The sequence below is a fragment of the Lathamus discolor genome, chromosome 2 (genome assembly GCF_037157495.1).
Source record: "Lathamus discolor isolate bLatDis1 chromosome 2, bLatDis1.hap1, whole genome shotgun sequence".
Lineage (NCBI taxonomy): Eukaryota > Metazoa > Chordata > Aves > Psittaciformes > Psittacidae > Lathamus > Lathamus discolor.
The window spans coordinates 46,236,790-46,261,329 of record NC_088885.1 but is presented as its reverse complement, the minus strand read 5'-3'; the positions used below and the strand labels follow the sequence as shown (position 1 = coordinate 46,261,329).

Here is a 24,540-nt window from a genome sequence, read left to right as displayed (position 1 = left end):
TAAATGGCTTCTAAAGCCACTTCAGGTCCAGCAGAGGTACAGAACTGATATATTCCAGAACACATCTTGAGCTCATAAATCTGTAAAACCCAAAATGATTCCATGCTGACCTAGTTTGGATGCTTCTGATCTCAACTCTCAGGACTTGGATGTGCAACAGCATGGTAGAGAAGCATTTAACCATCCGTTATCACCACTAGTCCTGGTTTGTTTTTTTTTTTTAATCCAGGCACAGGACTGTAACATGGCGCTAGCTAATAGGATCAGTGACAGCATCCAGGCTCCAGCAGGGCTCCTGCTGAGTCAGAACTAATCCGCAGGGTGATTATTTGCAGTTGGGTGAATCCATCCTGGACTGGCCGAATGTTGATAGTAACCACTGCACCCAGTGTTGTCCCAGTTATCTAGGACGTCCTGCTCCCCACGATCCTGGATAGCAGAGAGTTGGTTACACAACATCCCAATCAACAGAACATAAATCTGTTTGAAGAAACTGAAAAATAAAGATAGCACTGAAGAGTTCAGTTTTAATTAGTGCAAAACAGCATCTCATTTTTTTCCAATTTGGAGGACATTATAGCACACTTTGTATATTGCATAATACTTTCAAGTAGAAAGGTTAAAATACTGGAGTATTTTAAAAGCTAAAATTACTCCCTCTTCAGGAGGATATTTCGTACCAAATACAAATGTGTCAAATAATTAAATTTCAGTATTTCATAATCCAAAAGAACATCCAAATTTTCTTAAAATCCTGTGGTGCAACACAAAGAGGTCAGAAGTTGTGCATTGCCTTCAAGGAGTCTGAATGAGAATTGCAGCACACTGAAGAAATGGGCAAAGACCAAGGAATGCCACCAACATTACTAGAATAATTCTGAACTTTGAGGTAGCATCAAGAGCAAAGCATTATCTTTTCTCATGCTGTTTCTGTATTGCTTTATGTGAAATTCTATCTCTATTTTACCAATAAAACTCTAGCGGCTTTAATTTTTTCACACTCAACATACATTGACAGAAAGAAAACAATGTTTTTGGTATTTTAATTACCATAACTGAGAATCTGCAAACGAACGTATATTTGCAAAAACCTCATTCTCTCTTTCTCCCATTTAAACTCCATACGAACTCACTAGCTAACCCACATTATACGTTGCAGAAGCACAGAATAACTAGCGAAGACAGTTTCCATTCCTACACATTACAAAGAAATACACAGTCCTCTCTCTCTAATGAGAAAACTTCAGTATGTCACAATGCCTTGAAACTTAAAAGATATTTGAATGTAAAAAAAAAAAGAAGTATAATTGGTATTGGGTCCCACATAGCCAAATTACAGCTCTAATCCAATCGCTAAACTGCCATATGCTCTGTTCTAAGGAATCAGCCAGTTCCTTACCACGACTCTCCAGAAATAACTCTGCTTTGCAGTTGCCCAGCTGGGCATTTAAAATGTTTCACAAAGGTCGTGTGTCATTCATTTAGTGGAAAAGGACATCACATAATCATAGTTCTGGCAAATTCATCCGATTTTTATTTTTGAGACCAAATGTTGAAAGAAAATAACAAACGTGATCAAAGGATTCTGGAAATGTGAGCAACAGCAAAGTCCCACTGTAGGTATTTATAGGAAGTACTAATGGAACCTAGAGAAAAGTCACACATCTCCAGGTTTGCCCTCGATTTATTAATTTCAAGACAAATATAGAATCATAGAATCATAGAATAGTTAGGGTTGGAAAGGACCGCAAGATCATCTAGTTCCAACCCCCCTGCCATGGGCAGGGACACCTCACACTAAACCATCCCACACAAGGCTTCATCCAACATGGCCTTGAACACAGCCAGGGATGGAGCACTCACAACCTCCCTGGGCAACCCATTCCAGTGCCTCACCATCCTAACAGGAAAGAATTTCCTCCTTATATACAATCTAAACTTCCCCTGTTTAAGTTTTAACCTGTTACCCCTTGTCCTGTCACTACAGTCCCTGATGAAGAGTCCCTCCCCAGCATCCCTATAGGCCCCCTTCAGATACTGGAAGGCTGCTATTAGGTCCCCAAGCAGCCTTCTCTTCTCCAGGCTGAACAGCCCCAACTTCCTCAGCCTGTCTTCATACGGGAGGTGCTCCAGTCCCCTGATCATCCTCATGGCCCTCCTCTGGACTTGTTCCAACAGCTCCATGTCCTTTTTATGTTGAGGACACCAGAACTGCACACAATACTCCAGGTGAGGTCTCACAAGAGCAGAGGAGAAGGGCAGGATCACCTCCTTCAACCTGCTGGTCACGCTCCTTTTGATGCAGCCCAGGATACGGTTGGCTTTCTGGGCTGCGAGCGCACACTGAAGCCAGCTCATGTTCATTTTCTCATCAACCAGCACCCCCAAGTCCTTCTCTGCAGGGCCGCTCTGAATCTCTTCTTTGCCCAACCTGTAGCTGTGCCTGGGATTGCTCCGACCCAGGTGTAGGACCTTGCACTTGTCGTGGTTGAACATAATATCTATAATACGTATAAAATGCACTCAAACTATCATGCAACAGCAACTTTCCAGTCTAAAACTGGGATCAGTATTCATTCCTTGCCCACAGAGAAGCCCTTAGAGATGCATCAGGTAACAGATGCCCATTCTTTGACAGAATGTCCTCTTCTCTTTAGGGATTTCGAACAAATTCCCTCCCAATCCCCAGCATGAACATTCTCTTTTCATGAAGTATATATCCCAGCAGGCCTAAAGCAATACCAGACTAAAGAGAGGTATAGTATTAATTGATAATCTAGTCTAGGGCTATTCAGGTGTTGCATGTTAGACTGCAGTCAAAAGATGAGAATAGCCCTAAACCCAGGGAAGAATCTGAGTCTTTTGCTTCTCTCAGTGCCTGGAGCAGAGGTATCAATTCCCTTTTCCTCTTGGCCTTCTCCAGCATGTATCCTGACACATGGCTAGCTGCCAAGGGACTCTGGATCCACAGCACAGGTGGAGAAACCTCTCTGTGCCTGGGAGACCTTCAGATGAAGCAAAGTGGTGGCCTTCAGCCACCTACCAGAGGATGCTTAAGGCCCAGGACAAAGGTGGACACCAACGAGGCTGGATACACACAACTCTTCTCATGGGTTTCTTACAGGAGAAAGAGACCAGCTTCAGTGATTTGCCTTGCTCAACCAACCACACTCATGACCCCTTATGGTCACTGAATGGGGTGTGACAGCATCAAAGCAGGCAACAAACAGTGCTTTGCATTGCACTCTGAGGTCTTCAGAGGAATCTGCATCTTCCATTAGTTGCATAAGGACTGGTAGTTACACTGGCCCACCTGAAAAGGACCCCTGCTGCAAATCAAGTATCTCTCAGGGCCCTGGTCACTTTCTTCTATGTTTATGTTTTCTTTTAAACAAGTATCAGGTTTTTGATACTTCAACTGAAACATGGGGGGAAAAAAAAAAAAGAAAAAAAAAAAGGTATTTTATCAGCATTTAGAAGTAAAAATACCCCAGCAATTGAAAGCTTTCTCCTTTCTTCCAAACACACAGAAAACAAAATTCTCCTCAAACACTGTAACTTTCACAACACAGTTCAACGATACTCTCTCTTTACCTAGTTGCTTAAAATGTGACTGGAGAGTACAGTAAGAACTCAGGGACATCTGGCTGGATTAATTAAATCCCTGTTTTCCATTCTTATGTACTTCACATTTCCCAGTATCAAATCCTCTGGGTCACAGTATGAACTTTCTAATATATTTCAAAAGCATGCTCCTCTGAACTTCCCAGAATTAATTCAGCTCATGTACTGTACGTATTTACATATCACCATATCTGATCAGTCTACAGCATAGAAACCTTGCATAACTGCCTATCTGCATATCTGCACATGCAGAATGTATCCTCTCTGAAACTACTATGAACATGGAAGTATATTAAGAGCATTAGATTTGGCCTATCTGCAAAAAGCTGAGGAACTCATGCCAAGACAAAGCAGAAAACTTGCACCGTTCTCTTAACGTTGAGTTAATAGGATTGTTTTACAGGACAAAAGAACAAAGCATACATGTTTAATTCTCAGGACATGCAAACACTGTGTTGTTTTCCTAGTAGTAAAGGTGACAATCCTGTTCACACTTTTATTTGCTATCCAATTAGTAGGTTAACACACGTACAACTTGCCACCTCTGCACTTGAGGAGACAGTTTAGATGAGATGGGCTTTCTCAGCTTTAGGAAGGGCGGGAATACTCTGGGTTGCAGGAGAAGCACATATGTGCTACTCTTCCCACAAAGTCAGGTCACAAAGTATGGTTCTGCTGTTCACTGCGACAGAAAACATTATTTGCAAGACTTTAAATTGGCAACACAATTCTTAAAGCTAATTTTATTCTTATGGTATTATTTCATAAATAAATACTGAGAATTAGTATTTAATTGTCTCAACTCGAGATTTTAATTTTTCACCTATCAGTACGGGAAATCTCTTGGCAGCTCTGGAGGCTGTATTAAAATTAAATTTTTTGTTTAATTATAAACTGATTTAACTTTAATAGTGGAGGCTTTAATTGAAATATTTTAATTAAGTGCTTGAAGCAACACAATGCCAGCTTTTTGCTGGAGACTAGCTTATCTAACAGTGTGGAGTTTCACACTTACCCAGCTCCTGTGCTGAACATACAGACTGCTACAGAACCAGTTGTAACTGCTATTTCGACCTGGCTAATGGCATGTAAGAAGACAATAGCGAGTGCATTCAACTACACACCTTGTTAGACCATGTTAAAAATATGGGCAGTAAAAGCGGGTGGTTAGGACTGTTTAATTAGAGTGAGTGAAATAAGGATAATAGCTGCAGCATCTTGTTCAAAATGAGATCTCCACAGATACCCTCCCTGCCTTCTGGCAACCCTCCCTAGAGGAGTAAGTGATAGACAGGGCTATCACATTGTTCTCTGACGGACAGCCAGACTGTGGCAAAACATAAACTCCAGCAGGGAATGCTGCTCTCTTCTTTTCCAGACAGGGTATCAAAAATTGAAAGCATTTGGAAGGTTCATAAATAGCAATATCAACACTATCAGGATTTCAGGAGTGTGGGGAGGAGCAAGGGTTGATTGCTTTTTAACAGATTAATTTCCGCCTTTGAACATTTCAGAAACAACACAGTCTGTCTCTGGGGCCCCTCCTGATGAGATGAACAAATAAAGAAATTGGATTTAGAAGCCGAGAGGAAACTGACAACAGCAGCAGCAGAACTTCATACTTGTAAAACTATCCAAAACCTCCGAATCCGTCTGGAAAGAGGGGTCAGGAAGGTGCTATTATTCTGAAAACAAGGACAAGAATAGCAGAACAGTAACACTGATCACCTGCACAAAATCTACCCACAAGTATCTGCATGGCTGCTTTGAGAACTAGACTATGAAACAGTTCATCTGTTATCATTGTGTTGGGTAAAAAACCTGCGCCACCTAAGTTTTCAAGCATTAATAACTATGGAAACTGACTCTGCAGTATAACAAATGAGTTAAAACATTTATACTTCATTGCAGATCACAGCAAAAGAGTTGCTTGCAGAGAAACCACACGAGAACCAGAAGAGGCAAGGAAGTTGTTACAAATAAAAGATACTACAATATATCACTAGGTTAACAAGATTTGCGGGGAAAAACCTTCCATGCACTGCAATAACAGGAAGATACTGTCATTAAAAAAGCCTTCTTCCTTTCTACTAAACAGTGTCCCCATTGATCAAATAGCCAAAGATCAAACAAGAGATAACAACAACAAGGTTCCACTGTATTTGACAGTGGATTAATTAAATTACAGAAGAACATACTGATTCACACAGCATACCGTGCCTCTGGCAGAAAACACTTAGGAAGAAAAGGGAGAAGGACAAGTACTTAGTGCAATTATGTAAAAGAGACAGACAAAATGTCATTTGGGAAAACAAGTAATGGCTGGGTCAAGTAACTAGGTAAAGTAACACTTGAAAATACAAGGGTGGAGCACTGCAGGGTGTTTCTTGCCCTATTTCTCTCATATTCCTGTCCTGTACTGGCTAGTACAATCCATTTTGACTGTCTGAAGGAGAAAAGCCTGCTAACTAATCTTAGAAGCCAAAGAAGAGAGATTAACAGAGGAAATGAGTATGTCTGGGCTTCAAAATCCACCTTCTCCAATTTCCCCTTCTTCTATCTGAAGTGCGTAACAGAGCTGTTATGAAACTGCATGTTGTGGTGGTAAAAAAACATTTTATTCTTTTAAAACCCCGGTAAAAAAACATTTTATTCTTTTAAAACCCCTGAGTGAAGAACGTGGCCAAAATTGTGCCTGAAAGCTGAAGAGGCTTGTTGGAATTGGCAGGATAAAAAGTTCAGGAAAATTAAGAAATTCTCAGCTGGTTGAGATCACTTTAGCTCCTTTAATCCACACTGCTATGCTGATCCAGACCAGTTGAAAATCTGTACCTTCTTTTGTGTTGTGCTATTTTTAAGTAGCTAAACTCCAGCCTTGAATACACTGTTCAATCCTATGACATGGTCCTGAAAGACAAGTACAGTGCAAGTGAAAAACAGCCATCACCAACATGGTCCAGCCACTCACAGAATCCTTCATGTGCCTGTCAAGTCTTATCAGTGCTATCAAATTACCTACAGCTGTTCCCAAGTCTCTGCTGGGAGCTACACAGCAAACCCCACAAAAGTGGAAGCCTTTCAGCTTTAAACATTCCCTCCTGTTCAAGCCACTTAAGCCACCTGCATTTTCTATTAGTTACCTTGGTGGCCTTGGTAACATTATCACTCTTGTGAAGGGAAGACTTAATCCCAGCTTTTCTGTTGCATGTCATAACCTCTTCTTCCATTACTTACTCTCCTTAAGGAAATGAAGTCTAGCATTTCTTGCCATCAAGAAATTTTCCTGGTTTCCATGGTGAGAAAAAATTCCCTGGTAGCACCTAGATTTATTAAATCATACAAACCCAAGCTCTGAGAACAAAGCTGGTCTGTCAGATGGCTGATGTCATCTCTCAGACACTCACCAGGGTGACAATGGCACATTCAGCAGTCAGTTGAGCAGCACTAAACAACGTCCGAACAAAGCGGTAAATCTGTTTCTGCTCCGGGTCATGTTTGTCATAGTCTGGTGGCACTTCGGATTTCTAAGGAAGAAATACTTCCAAATAGGTGACTGAAACAAAATGAAGCAGACAGAAAGAAAGACAGTTCACATGAAAGGGAAGAAGAGGCAGATGAACTTACCGAAAGGGGATGAAGGTTTTCATCAAAAATATCTAAGAGCATTCTTCCGTCTGTATCCCTAAAAAGCATTAAAACCGAAGTAGTGTCATTATCTGAACATGACAGCACGCAGCTCTCATAGACACAAATATATTGCTAAAACTCCAATACTCTCAAGGCTGCAAGATGCTTAGAAACACCACAGAAATATGATTTTCAAATAGAAGTTGTACCTGTTTTGCCACAAAATTCATATGCAACATGAAATCCATATTATAAAGTTGCTAAAATTTTCCATTTTCAATGCCCATGACACATAGCTTTTGTACTCTCTACTGTGAGGCTTGTTCACCGTACCAAGAAGTACTACTATAAACATAAAATCAGCCCAGCTTACTCTCCTTTTCTTAATTATTTTTGCAGCTATTTTTTAGTTAATATATACATAATTCACTTTTTATTTACTTGGAAAATCCTATCCTGTTCTCCTAATGATTTCTGAAAACAAAAAGGAGTATATAAAAAAACCCCACCAAAATCCCCCAAAACAAACAAAAACAAACAAACAAAAACCAACCCAGACAAACTAGTATTCCTATTCACTGGTTTTATCTGCTATTTCTCTCTCAGATTCCTGTTGCTCGAAATCAGCATGCAAGTTTATGCAACTTCACAAGCCTAACATCCAGTATGCAATGTAAAATCTTGCTGCGTGTAATCTTGGCAGGAACACTGATAATCACACAAGTGAGTGGTGTAACAGTACCAGTTAGAACTGGACACCCTCTGGACAGATGCATCCATGTGACCTCCTTAATACAATCCCATCTTTCTTTATAGCATCCTGGTATTCCTGTCATAGAGTTCTTAAGAGAGAAATCACTGAATACGTCTTCTGTCTTTACTCAATAGCACATGTGTCTCAAAGCATGCAAACATGAGTTTTACAGTGGATTCATGTCTACAAAACATATTTATTAGCAGTTAACATTTAAATTTCAACGCCTGAAGATGACATTTATTCTGCTATAATGCCTCCTAACTCTGGAAATAAGCACGTTGGGTTTTTTTAAGGATTACCTAAACTAAAATTAATACAAAATTCTTAATCGCCAAGGAATATAACGGAGACTCTTTTTTCCCTGCATAAAAAGGCTAGTATCTTAATACAGAAGTAGTCTCACTGATGTGCTAAATAAACTGTGGCCCTTCACAATGAGAAGAGAGAAAGAAAGAAATAATCTCCTATTTTATTTCTTCATGCTGTGGCTGCTGCACGCTATGAAGGCACATTTGACTGTCCTCAAACCGTACAAAAAAAAATCACATTAGAACAAGTTTACATTATTATCTTTATAAAATGAACCATCTACAAATCTATCCTAAGCATTTTTCATGGTTAGTCTGTTGGGGTTTCTTTTGTTTATTTATTTAGCAAATTCACCAACCAATCCTTGTGCATTCCTCACAAAACAAGGTAAGTGCAGCCTTTACCACATGTTGAATAGCTAAGCACAACAAAAGCTGCAGAAAGCCAATCAATATAACAATGATAGGAGATACTGGGTAAAGAAGGAATAATAACTACAATGTCACAATCAAATTGAAAGTGGGAAACATATGAAGAAATATTCTATTTCATGTATAGTTTTTCAAAAACAATGGGACTGGTAAGAGTTTGGAATATTAGGAAATAATTTAGTCTTAGGCCTACTGTGCAGGAGAAAATGAACAACTAAATCCTGCCTGAAAACAATTCTTTGGCAAAGCAAGTGCTCGACTTGTTTTCTGTCAAAATCAAACTTGAGTCTTCATAAGAGTTACAGTGGTCTCTTACTCCCCACCCCCCATAATGAACCAAAATCTACCACATACGTCAACAACTTCCTTTTAGCCTATAATGGCAGGAAACAGAACGTATGTTTTGCTATTGCTGTTTCATCAGCAAGTACATCTGAATGCTGTTATCACATTGTCCCTCCATTCCAAAATCTGAGACAACTGAAGACTGAACAGTCATTTCACATCCTTCATTTCAGAGTCATTAATTGACGTACACGAGCCTGCTCCAGCACTGCTGCTGAGACCATCCGTCCCAAGCGCGGCAGAGGGCATGTTTACAACACACCTTCCCACCCTGGGCAGCAACCAGACCTGCCTGAATAAATCACCTTTCCATCCTAAAAGCATAGGCAGATAGCAAATTTATCAAGAAGGTAACATTCAGAATGTGTTTGTCTTCAAGACACTGCCTTGGGACTCTTCATTTTATAAAGTTTAACCTCTTTGTCTATTAGCTGTAAGTCAAATTTGCATCAAGTTCTGTAAGAACACAAGTGGGCATGTTTTACCACAGACAGAAATCAGCTCCATGACAATAGGCAAAAAGCAAGGCTGATGTACTTTGGCTCTGGACTCCTCCTGCTCAACTCTGTGCTCTTACTGAAGTTCCTCACCCTTTGTAGTCCCTAATCTGCTCTTTTCTCTTAAGCCTTTTATACAATTGGCATGAAACTTAATAGAGCACTTAAGAATAACTTCCACATAACTTTAGAGTCTGATTATCTTTGACATCTTTCATTTAGTCAAGCATAGTAAAAATTTACTAGTTAGCCAAACCAACCAAGGGATGATGAAGGAAGGGGGAAAGAGGGAACCACAGATAGATAAACAACTAATCCAAGCATGATCACTGATGCCTCATTTCCTGGGAAATGAGATTAAAAGTTTGCATAAAGATTTCACTCCAGCTCCTGCATTTCATATTGCCATGTTTCTGTCCAAGGCCCACTGACATCCTGGGAAAGTCTTCCAAGTGCTTTCAGCAGAGATCAAGCCCTAAGCCCTTCCGCCCCTGTGCACTTCTAAAGGTTTCTCTTCAGATGTCAGCCGTGTTTCAAGTGTGATGGTTGCCAGTGACCTGAAACATGGTCCCAAATGACGTACCAGCTTAACTTTAAACTTATGAGTAATTCCTTTTGTTCTAGTCTGACTTCTTACAGTCCAGAAGAAAAAACGTGTAAGTGGCTTGTTAGATCGAGATCTAAACCAAGTTCTCTGAAAAGGCACATTGAAAAGCCATAGACAAAAAAATCACTTGAAGTATTTATACAATCTCTCCTTAGAAATGCCAGGAAATATTATCTTATGATACTGTGATATGTCACGAGGACAGGGAAGTTAAGATACAGAACCATGATTCAACATGAAGAAAGCTAATTTATGCACCAAGTTACTTTTTAGAGAATGTATTTTCTATTCAATTTCAATCAACTTGACTGAGCAGAGATCTAAAACGTACTACACCAAAAGAGATAAGCCAGGACCTGCTCTGTTTCTGAGGCTTTTTGAATTACATCTATTCACAATGTCACTCTTCCTGTATATTTACTATTTTTTATTTCAAAACCCATCAACATTAACTGATCAATGATTTACAGTTATCTTCACAAAGGTGTAGTAAAAAAAAATATATATAAAAAAGAGGAAAAAAAAAATCAATCTGAAAGCCACTATTCAGATTTGTCTATATATAATCACAACACATGCAACCATGCAGAAGCGTCCAGTACACATAAAACCAAAAACTGATCAAAGTTTTTCAGTGAAGGACTGTACTTCCAGACTTTTATGGTACATCATCCTCTAATTTCTATTTTTTCTAAGCAAAAGAATATATATAAAACATACAAAAGAATACATTTCTCATTTCTAGCATGGGAAATAAGGAAACTACTATTCAAAAACATTTTGAAAGAAACACAGCATGGATTTTTAGGGTTTGATCAGTTAATTTGTTTTGATTAGATAACTTCATTACAAGATTTCATTATTCACATACCTGTTTTTGATGTGGTAATATATTGCAAGAGCTACACTGTAAAGAAAAATATAGAGTTAATATCTCAGGACTGTCAAATTATATTACTTGTCATATTAACATTTAAATTTAAAACCCAGCACAATGCATGACAAAAATATACTCAACAGCCTATTTTATTCAGTTCAGTGTTAGATACCAGGAAAACTGCTCTAAACAGACAATTCTATAATATCTGTTCAGCACACTCCAAGTAGCCTCCTGTTCACTAATAATCAGGTACCTTACAAAAAGACTCATACTCCACATACTAAGTTGCACATACCTTCCATTTAATGCCCTATGCAACCAAAGTCAATGATAAGACTCTTACTGACTTCCGAGGTTGAAGATAAAGCATCACAGACATTGACCATTCTCTGTTATTGTTTGCTAATGCTTCCAGGCTAACATGAAATGTTTTAATAACCTTTGGCTTATGATTTTATGTTTAAAACCATTAGCTTTTGGCTGTCTTTCTATGTAGTTACTCACATACCAGACTGAAATACCAGGCTTCTACGGTTTTATGGCATCAAGTTATTTACTTTAACTCAGGAAAGACGACTCCCTGAATAACTTACTGCATTATGCATTTTCCATGTTCTCAGCCACTCACCAAAGTACCCCTGTTTATATTCTGTGCAAAGACAAAAAGTGTCCTTACATTCACAGAAAGCTAAGATTTTAATGACATACACAACTAACTGATTTCATTAACATTTGAGACCAAAGAGAATTAAGACATGGCTTCTCGTGGTTATTTTCCAGTTTCCAACTCACAACTCCAGCGTTATCAAAGGAAACATGCTCTACTCATAACTCCTTACTTGTTTCAGCAGCACAAAACCCAGTCAAAGCTAAAGAGGACGAAGGAGGGAGTTTCTGTTTGTTGACAATTTGTCTTGTCAGTGATTCACTATAAGATGCTTGTGACTTACACTGATGCAAAATTCCTTCCTTCTCTATAAATGGCCTTTTGAAAGAGTCAATTGATTGCTCTGTAATTTCATTCCAGAATTTTTACATGAAAACTGCTATACTGCGTATTAGGAAAATAATATGTTGGAGCTATGCCATTAGTAGAATTTTGACTTATTTCAGGTTTGTTTGGTTTTGCTTTATTTGAACAGGCATGCAGTGGAAAATACTTCTTCTTAGTTGAAAATAAAAACATTTTTCTAACTCTGTATGAGCATTACAGCTTTTACCTGACTGCATTAAAAGTTTTTAGCTCATAAGTGCTTTTAAAATTTGATTTTTTCCTATGGATACATATTTAAGGAATTAAGAGATACTGTGTACCGTAGACATTTGAAGGGCACAGTCCTCACTGAACACAAAAACCACATTTATGAATGAAGTTAGTCTGACTGAAAGCTATTCACAAAATGAATTAGTCCTCAAATTTAATTTTAAATTATGCCCCAAGGAACACACTTGCAGCTCCAGTTCACTTTATGAAAGCAGATGCAAGAATCTATGTACAGAGCTCTCTGCTTGGTGCCCATATGGTTCCTTTTGTAACAATATGTCAAATTATGTTTAGAAAATATTTACTATTTACAAATCCATATCAGAATCTGAAAGTCTTTTGGAGCTGTAATAGATTAACTCAGACTCAAGTTTCATTCTGCTTTTCATATGCTGGTTCAGCCAGCTCTTGGTATGCAGGAAGGAAGCTTAGGAAACTTTCCATCACCCTACCCCAGCCACCCCACTGATGCTGCAGATCTCCAGTATATGCACTAATATTTTAAATACACCACTCCATAACATGACCCAGAAGAAACAAGTAAGACAGCCAAAATACATCCCTCATAGATTTACCTACACACAATAACCATTTGTCAGCAGAGGCTGCCAGGGTGAGGGCAAGAAATGAAGTTTTACAAAAGCAATAATCCTGCAGTCTCTTTACCCTTCAATCTGTTAAATGCGCAGCCAGACAGCAGAGAAAAGACTCCTCACCCAGAAGCCTTATGTGCCAAAGTCCAGTTTCTCACCCCACATAACTCTTTTCAAACCCCCTGACCCCTTGCAGCTTCCAACCCTTCCCACACTGGCAGCCTGGCTCCAGCCCTGCACAACTCCTTCCACCTAGACCCAGCAACAGCTCTTCCAGCCTGACACGGTCCCTTCTCCTCCTTATGTCTCTCCCTCCTGCCTTACATCCCAAGTCTCTCCCAAACATCACCACTTTGCTCCCCAACCCCCAGCTTTTCCTTCTGTCTCCTCTTCAACAAGGCTGCTGCTGATCACTGTGGCCTGCTGCAAAAGCTTCTGGGCTGCTGTGGCCAACTGAGCCCACCTCTTCTTTCCATAAGCAGTTTCAGTTCTGATGCAAAGAGGGGGCCAAAACCCAAAAGGCTGCACTTAAAAGAAATCTGCATGCAAAGTATTTTAGAGCAGTAAAGTATGGGATTCCAAAAGGAAAAAAAAATAAAAGAAAGAAAATCCTTTTTTCAGTGTTCATCTGAATTATTAAGTTACTAATTAAAGAAACTTGAGGAAAAGCAAGACTATTATTCAGGCAGAAATAGCTGATGAGGAATTAGGTGTCAGTCTGACTGCAAATCCCTTCTCCATTCCCTTCCTTTTCCCTTAACCAGAAAAATTAAGAACATGTTTTAGTGACCACCAACACTATAAACCCCTTTGGATGTGTTATTCTGAATATATTTGTCTCTCATGCAAATATTTCTCTAGCACAGATTTTATCTTAATAAATTTTTGCATTTGAGTACAGCAAGGTAATCATCCTATGAACAACTCAAGAGAGCAATCATAATGAATAAACAGCCTGAGCATTTGTTCTCTCATTTTTTCCCCTTACTGTAAAAAGTGTGAAGAACAATCCTCTACAGATACCAATTTCATTTCTCTCCAAATATAGAAAAGCACCAGTGAAACCTGAAATGATTGTTTGAGACATCACCCAAGGGCAAGCCCATGTACGCACCACACACAAAGCTCCCCGCTGCTGCGTAATAAACTGCCAGTGCCCTTGTACTCAATAAGGAAATGAATCTGCAGACAATTCATTTCCATTTCCAAGAGAAAACAGGACAGAAAGCTTAGCAAATGTTCTAAGCATCAATTCATGAACAGAAAAGAGGTCTTAAAATTCAGGTAATTCGAAAACTCTGAATAAACAAGTAGCCAAGTAAGTTTTGAGGACTCATCCAAAGCAAGTACCTGGCTGAATGCTGAGGCACAAGGATTTCAGTGGTTGGAATCTGAGAATCTTAATTGTTGCTTTCTGTTAGATATGCAGTATTGGGAGTTTGACTTTGCACAGAGCTAAAATAAGAAAGTAAGCTCTTGCTTATCCTATTCACTGCCTCTGCAGCATGATCAAATTACATAAATTTTCTCCTTCAAAAACTAAAACCTTTGAAGCTTGCTTAGTAATGGTTCAGAAATATGTATGCATAAATACACATATATAATGCAGGCTCTAGCAAAACAAAAAAACAGAGTTATAAAACGCACCATTTGATGGTATACTTGAGGTTTGGCTGACTGACTGTGCTGTCATCCAGGAAAATAGTGGAGCAGGAACTGTACTTCCTTCTCAACTGCCCAGGAGGATGCTATGAAAAACATGCAAAAGAACAATGGCAATTATGTAATACCAAAGCATTTTTGAGGAGATGTAAGAATTCAGAAAAACCAGACTTCTCTGTCTCTCTCAACGACGCACACAGTAATGTGATCATGTTCTGAAGCAGCTCAGAAAGCTCAGAAATAATTACCAGTGCAAAAGTCACAACAATTCCTGCCTGTGCCTTGACTACTGCTTTCCAGTCCCAGTCTGCCCTCCGCCCCTTCTTCCCCAAAACCATGCAAAAATTTTTGTGCAGAATTAATTCCAAATGCATACATGTATATGGAAAGAAAAGATGAACAAGACCTATGTTTCTGTCCTCATTCCAGAAAAAGTAAGTGGAAGAGTGAAAAAGAAATCATGTTAACAATGAAGACAGATTGAGAAATAGATACAAAACCATTCTTGGAAAAAAGAGAATTAAAAAAAAAAAACCCAAACCCAAATAAACCCCAACAAAATGAAGTAGGGGAAAGAGATCTTTACAGTAAGACTACTAAAACATCTAAAGTTTAAAAGGAAAAGTTCAGAAAAAATAATTCATCAAGAATAGTTTGTTATTAGACAGGAAGAAAACACATCGAAGTATGTAAGAGAAAGTGGATATGCAAATAAAAAAGAAACATCTCTTAAGAGAAAAACTTTTCCACAGATTTTAATTGTACTTCTGCACTACCACATGAAAGCACTGAAAAGCTCAGCCACAAAAATAACATTTGACACTACTTATTTCTGAAGACATTTTGTTGAGAGAACTTCTCCTTCGGCTCCTTGCTCCTTCAGAGCAGCCAACAATCCACCAGTCTAAAGAGAATATTTTCTTCATATTAGCTAATAGCTGTCACAGTCATTAATGCTCTTCGATTTTACCCTGGCTTATTTTACCTGTGATAGTGAATAGCTTTAACAAGAGCCTGTGTCAGGAAAGTTAAGACCAGTCAAATTGCAACAAATTACATATTTAAGTTACAACAGAATAGGTTTAAAGTTCAGCTGGCACACTGACATGGAAATTTTATGTGCCTTACAATGAATGCTGTTTCTACTGTTTCAGTGGAGCCCAATGTCAATAACATTGGTGGAATCCACAGGCATTTACCAGCTCAGAGCAACTGAGTCTCTAGGCTACAGTCCTGCGACTCCTACCTCAGTACATTTTCCCCTGTCTAATTTACAGAACAGATATTATTAAAAGTGCCAGCACTCCCATCTTCTCACTAATGCTTAATTTTCCATAGGCAGCAGACTCCTTAGCAGCATTCATTAGACAGAGAACAGATAGACTCCTGGTAAAACCTACATGCATCTGAGTCATCTTTCTATTTTTCCCAGCTATGAGTGAAAGAGCATGCAAAGTCTTCTGTCAACTGGAAAAAAAAAAAAAAATAAAATAACTCGTTTTCTGAAACTCTCACAACTGTAGAAACACCACGTCCAAATTACGTGAAATCTCACCGACAGATTCTATCAAGGTCCCTCACCTGACCAATGGAATCATAGGCGGAACTGCTTTTCTTGGAAGTGAAAAGTTTACTGGGAAAATTAAAATCATCCCCTCTCAAAAATTCTCCAGGACTTTGGAAAGGTATTTTATGATACTATGGAAGCTCACAATCCATCAACTTACCAAGCTATTATATGTGAAGCAAGGCATTAAACAGAGCATTTAGAAGTACTGGAAGCATTAATGACAAAATGTACTATCTAGCATTGATGTATACAGAGAAAAGTACTAGGAGAGTGGTGACTTATAGCTTTTGTTCTACCACAACTGCTTTTGAATTTCTGTTTTAGTCTGTTAAGGACCATATGCAGGCATGATAAAGGCAAAGCAACTTAAAAGCAGCTGAAAATGAGACTTTGATGGTTGAAAAAAAAGGGAGATGCATAGACATTAAAAAAATAATTAGAAAAAGGCATACGGAAAGTTTTAATTCTACATTTTAAGTATAAACATAGTTTAAAGGTTTAGATAAAATAGAAGATAAATGGACTAGATTTGTTCAAGGCAAACATGAGTTAAAAACCAGAAAACAACTCAGTAGCAACACCATTGTCAGATTTAAATCTTCTTAGATAAACAGCATTTACATTTGATACATGCCAGTAATTGGAGCCACACACCTTATTTCTGAAACTACCATATCACAGAACTCTCCACGGTTTTCAGCCCACATCACACTTTGTTAGGCTGAGAACTTTTCACACTTCAGAAAAATACGTGGTGTCTCATGCCTCACTTTCTGTTCACAACAACTTGGCAGAAAGGGGTACCTCTCCCAGTCTGAAGAATGGTGCCAAGTGTAAACCTACTATCTTGGATATATATACATATTTGTGCCATGTGAATAACTAATCTATTGGTAGATCAACATTCCTAGCATATTACTCTGATGTCCAAGTGCAGCCATACGGTATGCTGGGTAATAGATTTTCTGCCTTTTCCAAATTACTGGAAAACACCTTCAGCTTCATGGTCTAGCTTGACAGAGCTGGAAGACATCTAAGTACCACAGTTCAGCCAAATAGGCCTTTCTGAACCTCCACAAAATGCTGCACAGGAACCTTCTCCATCCTTGCAAAGAACCAAATTGGTTTCTGAGCATCATCTCAGTATTCAGCACTGTCCTACAGAGAACCCCCCTTCTGTGTCCATTTCAATGGGATAAGTACACACCCAAAATTTTACAGGAGCTTAATGCCTTCACACTTCAAATTCATCACGGCTGACCATGAAAATCTCCCATTTAGACAAGTCAGAGAGGATCTAAGAGAAAAATCGGAACAGCTGAGAAAGAAGTTTCAGCTAATTTCTTCAAGGCTCTATATTCTAGTATTAATGGGAACCTTCTCAGGTCTGTCCCACCATGAAGGCTGACACGGGGGAAGAAAGGGCTGGTATACCTCCTTTTGCAAACCTTCATATGCAAATGTGACAGTGAGCATAGCACATGTGTGGAGCCTTGAGACCATCTCTGCTATTAACAAATATTTACAAATTAAAAGTACCTAATTAATATGAAGTAGGATTCACTTTATGTGTGTACTTTAACTTGCAGTAGTAATATGTTTGCACCCAAGCTGAGATTCAGTAGACGTCACAATTCTCAACTTCAGCAAGACTCCTGACTTCATCTGGCCCAAAATGCCTAAAGGACAAGATTCATCAGAGGTTTGGTAAAACTTATCTAGAAGGAAAAACTGAAAGACTGGAGTGGTCTTCTCCAGAACAATGCAACAGCAATGGCCTTACGTCATGTTGAAGGGAATTGCAAAGAAAATGTTGTTCTCTGTGACCAATGTGGACAGGATAAGAAAGAGCAGGCTTCTAGTGAACTAGGGAAAGTTAAGATTGGACCTCAAAGTGAGAGAGGGGGTGATGGCAAAAATAATCCAACCCAGCCATCACCTTTTTCTAACAGCAAGGATAGCTTGAGTGACTTGAGCAGTGATAGAATCTCCATCCCTCAAAGTTGTAAAGAAACTGTAAAACAAACATACACCAGGAATAGCTTAGAGGCAGGATTCTGCTCTTAGGAAAGAAACCAGAGTGACTGACCTCTTGGGATGAATTCTGGATGAATTTTCTATCATTTTATGATTTCTTTTGGAGGGACGATTTGTAGCTCTTTATTCCAGAAGCAGTTATTTTTCTCATTTCAAACAAAGACATTCATTAAGAAATGCTGACAGTATAGGTTACAATGAGTACATAATAGCTGTTTTGTGAAATTTCTGTCTTTACAGGAAAAGATGTATAATGGAAAGAATTGCTTTATAACTTGCTAAGCTTTTACATGTCTTAGAGAACAAACCCTAAGAGATCAAGATTCAGTGTACTTGTCTTAATGCCAGGTGTTTCTAGCTCTTAAAACCAGCAGTTTTCCCCTCTTGCACAAATGCTAAGGAAATATCACTGCTTTATTTTTCTCCCAGCTTCAACCTGAAACTTTCCAACTTTCCAAATCATGTTTCATTCAAGATGCTTGAACAACAGGCTTTACTTGAAGTTTACATAAAATACATCTTTTCAGAAGCAGAATGGCTTAGTTTGCCATCAAAATCATGCAAGCTCTGCAGAACTGCTTCTGCATACCTGCTATGATATGAAAGGAATCACAACAAATTCCTAACTAGTAGGCAATGAGAATGAACAAAAGGATGAGTTTCAGCCTTCATTTTAGCATCACTCAGAAATTAAATCTGCGGGGAAAGGGGAAGTGTTACTGTTTCTTTTGTTAAAATTGTCATTCTAGGGTGGTTTGGGGTAGAAACATCTAACAGATGAGTGAGTGCATACTGACCAAACCCCATACTCAGAATTGACCAGAAAAGGACCAGCCAGCTCTGCCCTGGAAGCTCTTTAGCAACACTAGTATGGCACTGTGCCCTGAGGCTCAGCAGGATTGCTCATTGGGCACAACGCTTCCCTAATGAAGCTATACAGCTTTTGTACCAGAGCTGGCCTTCAGCCAGTCAGCTTCCAGTTTGGCAGAGAAGCTTCAGCCTTTTTCAGTGCTCTTTTGCAGTTGTCCCATCAGATAATTTGCAGCTTCTGTCCTACTGTCTCTTCTTCCACCAAACCAGGTGTAAGTTATTGCATGATTTTAAGAGGTACTGTTAAACAGTATTTCACCCCATGGAAAGATTGAGGCCTGCTTGTACCCATCTGCAGAGACATGCCCATTAGCTTCCAGGCAGTTAGAAGCTAGCCAAAATCCTAATAGGCAAAACTGGCATGCAAAAGTACACATGAATCCAAATTTCAACAACAAGCAATATACCAGGACTGCTTCTGAATTAGAAAAGGGAGGTTCCTATCTTGGGGATGGATCTTCTATTGCTTCAGGACATATTTTAATTCTGACAATGTTTTTCACAGAAGAAACATGACTTTACAGGTCATCAAAGTGCTTCCAAAATCAAGTAAGCCATGCACACAATTCTCTGCATGGCTCCACAAAGCTCTGCATTTATGTGTGGATCGGTTTAAACCACGACACCGTCTTCCATAATTTGATACTACAGTACAATTGTCTACATTTACTGGCTAGATATGGATATATTCACCTGAATCAAAGCTAGTGGAAACTGCTTACCTTTCTCTGCCAACATCTACAGCAATAAAAAGATTCAGTCCAACCACTCTTACGTAACACCCATTGTACCTCATTAGTCTACAACATGATTCAATCTTGATTAGTTGATTCAACCAGTTGGTTAGTTTCACCAGTGTTTGATAATGTCTAAAAATGATGCCTTAGACTAGATCTGTACTTGCAAGTATTTTGCTCTCAAAAACTTGTCCTTACTCACATCAACTTTGGAAAAGCTCTTGGGCGGCTCAGCAACCATTGGTAAACTCTTCTGCAGCACACACAGGCCCTACTAAACCACTGATAAAGCACCCTGCTTTACAAACCTGAAAGATTAAATAGTTCTTTGAACACTAAAAGCAGCTCAAAGGCTTATATTTACACAGCACATAATTGCTACTGTTGTGCAATTTGACCAGAGGGACCTTACTAGGCTCCCAGCACAGCAAGTATTGTACAGCAACCTTGTAGAAGAACTCTCCTGTGTGCTCTCATTCTACCTCAAAAGTTACCTTTTGTTCCTCCCCCTACAAAAGTTTGTCATTTCATATAACTTATTGCCCCGAGGCTAATAGAAGAGGTACAATTCATCGCCCTAGAGGCCAGGAAATAAGCAAGGGGCTGAAAGATAGTAGAAAAAAAAATAATTTCAAACTAAGTTTAGGTAAGCCATTGAAGAAAACCTGCTCATTCTACCTTACTGGAAGCCTGAAAAAGCTTGAACAGCATCTGTTAGGAATGGCATAAGTATAGGGGCAGATGGCATATAAAGACCCTCTCTAGACCTGTTTTTTTGTGATTTTGCTATGGAGGGGAGCAAAGAGCACATTAAGCAATCTCTAGGAGAGCTTCAAGAGCACCTGAGAAGTCTGTAATCTATCTTCCAGTTTATCTTGTTCTTCTCTTTGAGGAAGGAATATTAATTAAAAGATCTTAAGGAATTTAGACAGCAATTTTAAGCCTTTACAACAGCCAGCCTTAGGCAGTCCACTTTAAAACAACATCTCACATTTTATGTTATGCCTTGCATGTTTCACAGATTATAAACTGATTTTCAGACTATGTTCCCATTTCAGAATGTATCTTATTTACTCTTATAATCACTAGTTGAAAGTGTTTGATTACCAGTCACATGTCTAGCAGTTTTACATTAGGGAAGCAGGACACCCTCTTTATGCAATCTGACATGAAAATTTGGGGGCTACACAGAAGCAAATGCCATACATCATTTCAAGTATGCAAAAAGGCTCACAGAAACTGTTTCTGCCACACCGCGTACAGCAAAGTACCCCTCTGTTCTCTACTAGTCTCTACCAGCTGGGGCTCCTGCTGGGAAGAAACTTCCCCTGATGTGAATCACTACAGTGTCACTTACATGGACTGGGGTTCAGACATGAATGATGCCCAGGAACTTTTCCCCAGAATGCCTGAAAAATTTTGGTCTATGCACGTTAGGTTTTGCACTTGGAATGATAAAAACAGTATCAGTCTGCTGCGATCTGAATATCCAGTTGCCGGCTAGTAGACAGTGGAAGTCATGTCTAGATCCCTAAGAGTGATGCTGAAAGGAAGCAAGCCTTGCTTCTACAAGGTTGATGAAGTGTCTCCAGAATTAAAAAAAGGTAAAAATATGCAGAAGAGAGATATTACTTCCTTTTATCTTTCTTCTCTTTTATCCTTCCCGCCCTATTTTCCGCCAGAAATATTCCAATGTGCAAAAAATAGCCCTTATTTTTACAGTATATTACTGCTCATGAACGGAGACTCAACATTAAGAGCACATCTTGTTAAGAAGGGAGGAAAGTACTTTCTGAAAGGGAAAATTTCTAGAAAACCTTGATGGAGAAAACAACTTTTCCACCCCTATTCTGCTCCTTTCTCCTGCAAAAAAATAATCACCCAGTACGAAGAAGTAGCTGCTGCAAACAGTAATAAAACATTCACTCTTTTCTCCACCCACACCCTCAAAAAACATAAAACATGTCTTCCTGTTTGCTTTCCTTGTACAGGCACAGATACTGATGCAATCTCTCCTCTCTGAAAAAGGAAACGCCTCTATCTCAGTCTGCATCTTTATCCCCATGAGCAGCTTGACTAAGCAGATTAAAAGAAAAGGCAACCGCACACTGAAGCAACACTAAAACTGAAACAAAAAAACAGCAACTGCCAGTTTAATGGCAAGGGGAAGCAGAGTCTGCTGCATCTGTTTAGAAATTAAAACAGGCTGAAAGAAAACAAAAACACCAAGTACATGGTAGGTAGGTAGATAACTGCCAGCACCTACAAGGATGCAAAGGATTCAGCACCATCCTCAAACTGTCGTCTTTCTCCCTGGGCTCTGTGGAAAGACTGAGAGTTGATGTCTTCTCCACAGCACCCTCTCACCCCTGACTTTCCTTTCCCCTTGCCTTCCCCATGCCCAAAACCAAACAGCTGCTGGCTTCTTCCATCACACCTACTGACAAGGTGAATCTGAAACAGGACAACTGCCGGCCCTTGACAACACACAATAAATCAAAGCAGGAACCTGTGATTTGTATTTGGGGATCAAAACAAAGTAGTCACCCAATTAAAACACTCCACAAACAAAAGCAAGCAAGAAAGGAAAAGAACGATGGCGTGATCATACGGAGAAAGTGGACTTGTAAATGAGGAAGAGCTGATATTGTTTTCATAGGCAACATTTCAAAACTTGTATAAATTACTATTCTCATCTGTTGCTACACAGAATTAGGCAAGTCGCTAAAAAAGAAAAAGCACAACTTTTCTTGATACTTCTCTTACTAGCCAGCCTCCCTGATCACCCAGGAAATGACTGCAAAATAACCAATAAGATACTGCACAAAAGGGTAAAAATGTTTCGTTGCTTATCTTCGTTATTTATCATGAAAGAAAAATAAGTATATAGGACTTAGGAAAAAAAGAGATGACATTATGGAAAAACCGTAAAAGAGAAGAGTGCTGCATTATGGTGAGCAGTTCTTGTAAAAAGAAGACAAAATGCTCCAAAATTTAGGTCCTCTTGGCTTGTTTCCTCTAGAGCAGAAATGGGGACCAAGCACTTCACATCAGCAGGGAAACAAATGAGTAGGAATAGCTCCTGTTACAACTACACTCAGCACATGCTGAAAAATTATGGAAAAGAACTGATCAACTAATAGGGTATATAATAAATTCACTTATCATGCAAATACTCACCATCGTTCCCCACACACAGTTGTTAAACTTAACTATTTTCTCAAACAAGGCTGTCTAGGAAAATTACAATGGTTCCCTGCAATCTGCAAACCTAAACACAGTTGCCAGTTAAAGGCCATAGCAACCAGTTCAAAAATGATCACCAGTCTGTGCAACAGCTTTAGCAGACTGAATTTTTCGGAGGTGCTGAATGAATACTCACGGGTTGCTGAAGTAACTTAAATATCACAGGCCACGTTTGAAAATATACCTTATCTATGAGCATTGGCTAAAAAATTTAACTGACTTGTAAGGACACAGAGAGAAAGCCATGGTAAGGACTTCGTCTTCATAAAGGCTATTTTTAGCTTTGTAATTTAAAAGTGCTTTGTAAGTAGAAAGAAGTCAGACTTAAGATAGCAGTAAACCAGACTAATGAGAGAAGTTTACACTGGTGCAGCCTTAGCCAGTGCTTTGAATGATATTTGGGGGGAAGAAAAAAAAAAAAGGAAATTAGGGAGAGGTTTAGTGCTTAGGGTATCAACTGGATAAGCTGCTACATTGAGCTCCCAACAACACTTCAGTGATATGATCTGATCATCCTTTAATTTTCTGCACAAGCCAGCATTGCCTAAAAAGATTTTATACCAAGGATTGCAATAGTGTGTTTCCAGCAGCATTTGTAATAGTCATCTTTGTTCAATCCACCAGAGGAATCCACTCGCAGTCTGCCTAATGCAGAACACATCTTTCGTATGACATGAAACAATTCAGGACCTGTGAGAATTTCACCCATGACACAAGGCAGACTGTGACAGAAACTCAGTTATTACCTTGCTTTGCAGTGTCTAAATATTTATTTTTTTGCATGGAACCTTTCAAGTCTGAGGCTACAAAGCATGCTGGAAGTTCCTGAGCACACATTATTAAATTTACAGGAACCCAGTGCAACAGCTTTGCAAGTAATTTTATAGCAATACAACTGCACTGAAAGCCACCCTCACAGGCACTGTAAACAATGGAAGTGTTTTACAGGGGAACAGGAGGTGAGAAGTACTGAGAATACCTGCTAAACTTTGGGCAAGCTTTAAGGCTTTTATAAGCCTCTCAGTATCTCATGACTTCTCAAAATCTTAACTCTTGGGAAACTGAAGATCTCAGCTTGCTTTTGAAGCCAGGCAGTAATTGCAGAAACACTCAGCACAAACTAGTTCTGCCAACAAAGGAAGCGGTCCTGCCTTCTCACCCCTCCCTCCCTTTCTGAGGGTGCAATCACATTCAGGAGCAGATCCATTTTAGCTTTTAGCCATGCCTGCATTTGTACCCCAATCCAGTTTACCTGGAGCTGCACAAACATTTGCCCAGCACAAAGGGATGCAGAGCCTATAAATCACATTCGTTTCTTTCAGCTACTGTAGTGGTTTAAAAATGATTCACGAAGTGATGGCCTATATTTACGGATGGAGAAGAGTTTGAGAACTCCCCATTTCACCCTAAATGCAAATACCACTGGGAGACAATTAGTTCTTTGCCTCCTCAATTTTACTGAGGCCTTAACTCCAGATATTTCA

The 24,540-nt window shown here is 39.2% G+C and overlaps 1 protein-coding gene across 2 annotated transcripts in view; it reads right to left on the bottom strand.

The window, feature by feature from the left end:
* Nucleotides 1–24,540, bottom strand: part of CCNY (cyclin Y) — a 120,683-nt gene that overhangs the window by 18,359 nt on the left and 77,784 nt on the right. For both annotated transcript variants that reach the window (XM_065666746.1, XM_065666748.1), the window contains 4 exons: nt 14,582–14,682; nt 11,069–11,104; nt 7,249–7,306; nt 7,029–7,148 (listed from right to left, as the gene is read on the bottom strand). In XM_065666746.1, the coding sequence (XP_065522818.1) occupies nt 7,029–7,148; nt 7,249–7,306; nt 11,069–11,104; nt 14,582–14,682 (315 nt within the window). The remainder of the gene's footprint in view (nt 1–7,028; nt 7,149–7,248; nt 7,307–11,068; nt 11,105–14,581; nt 14,683–24,540) is intronic.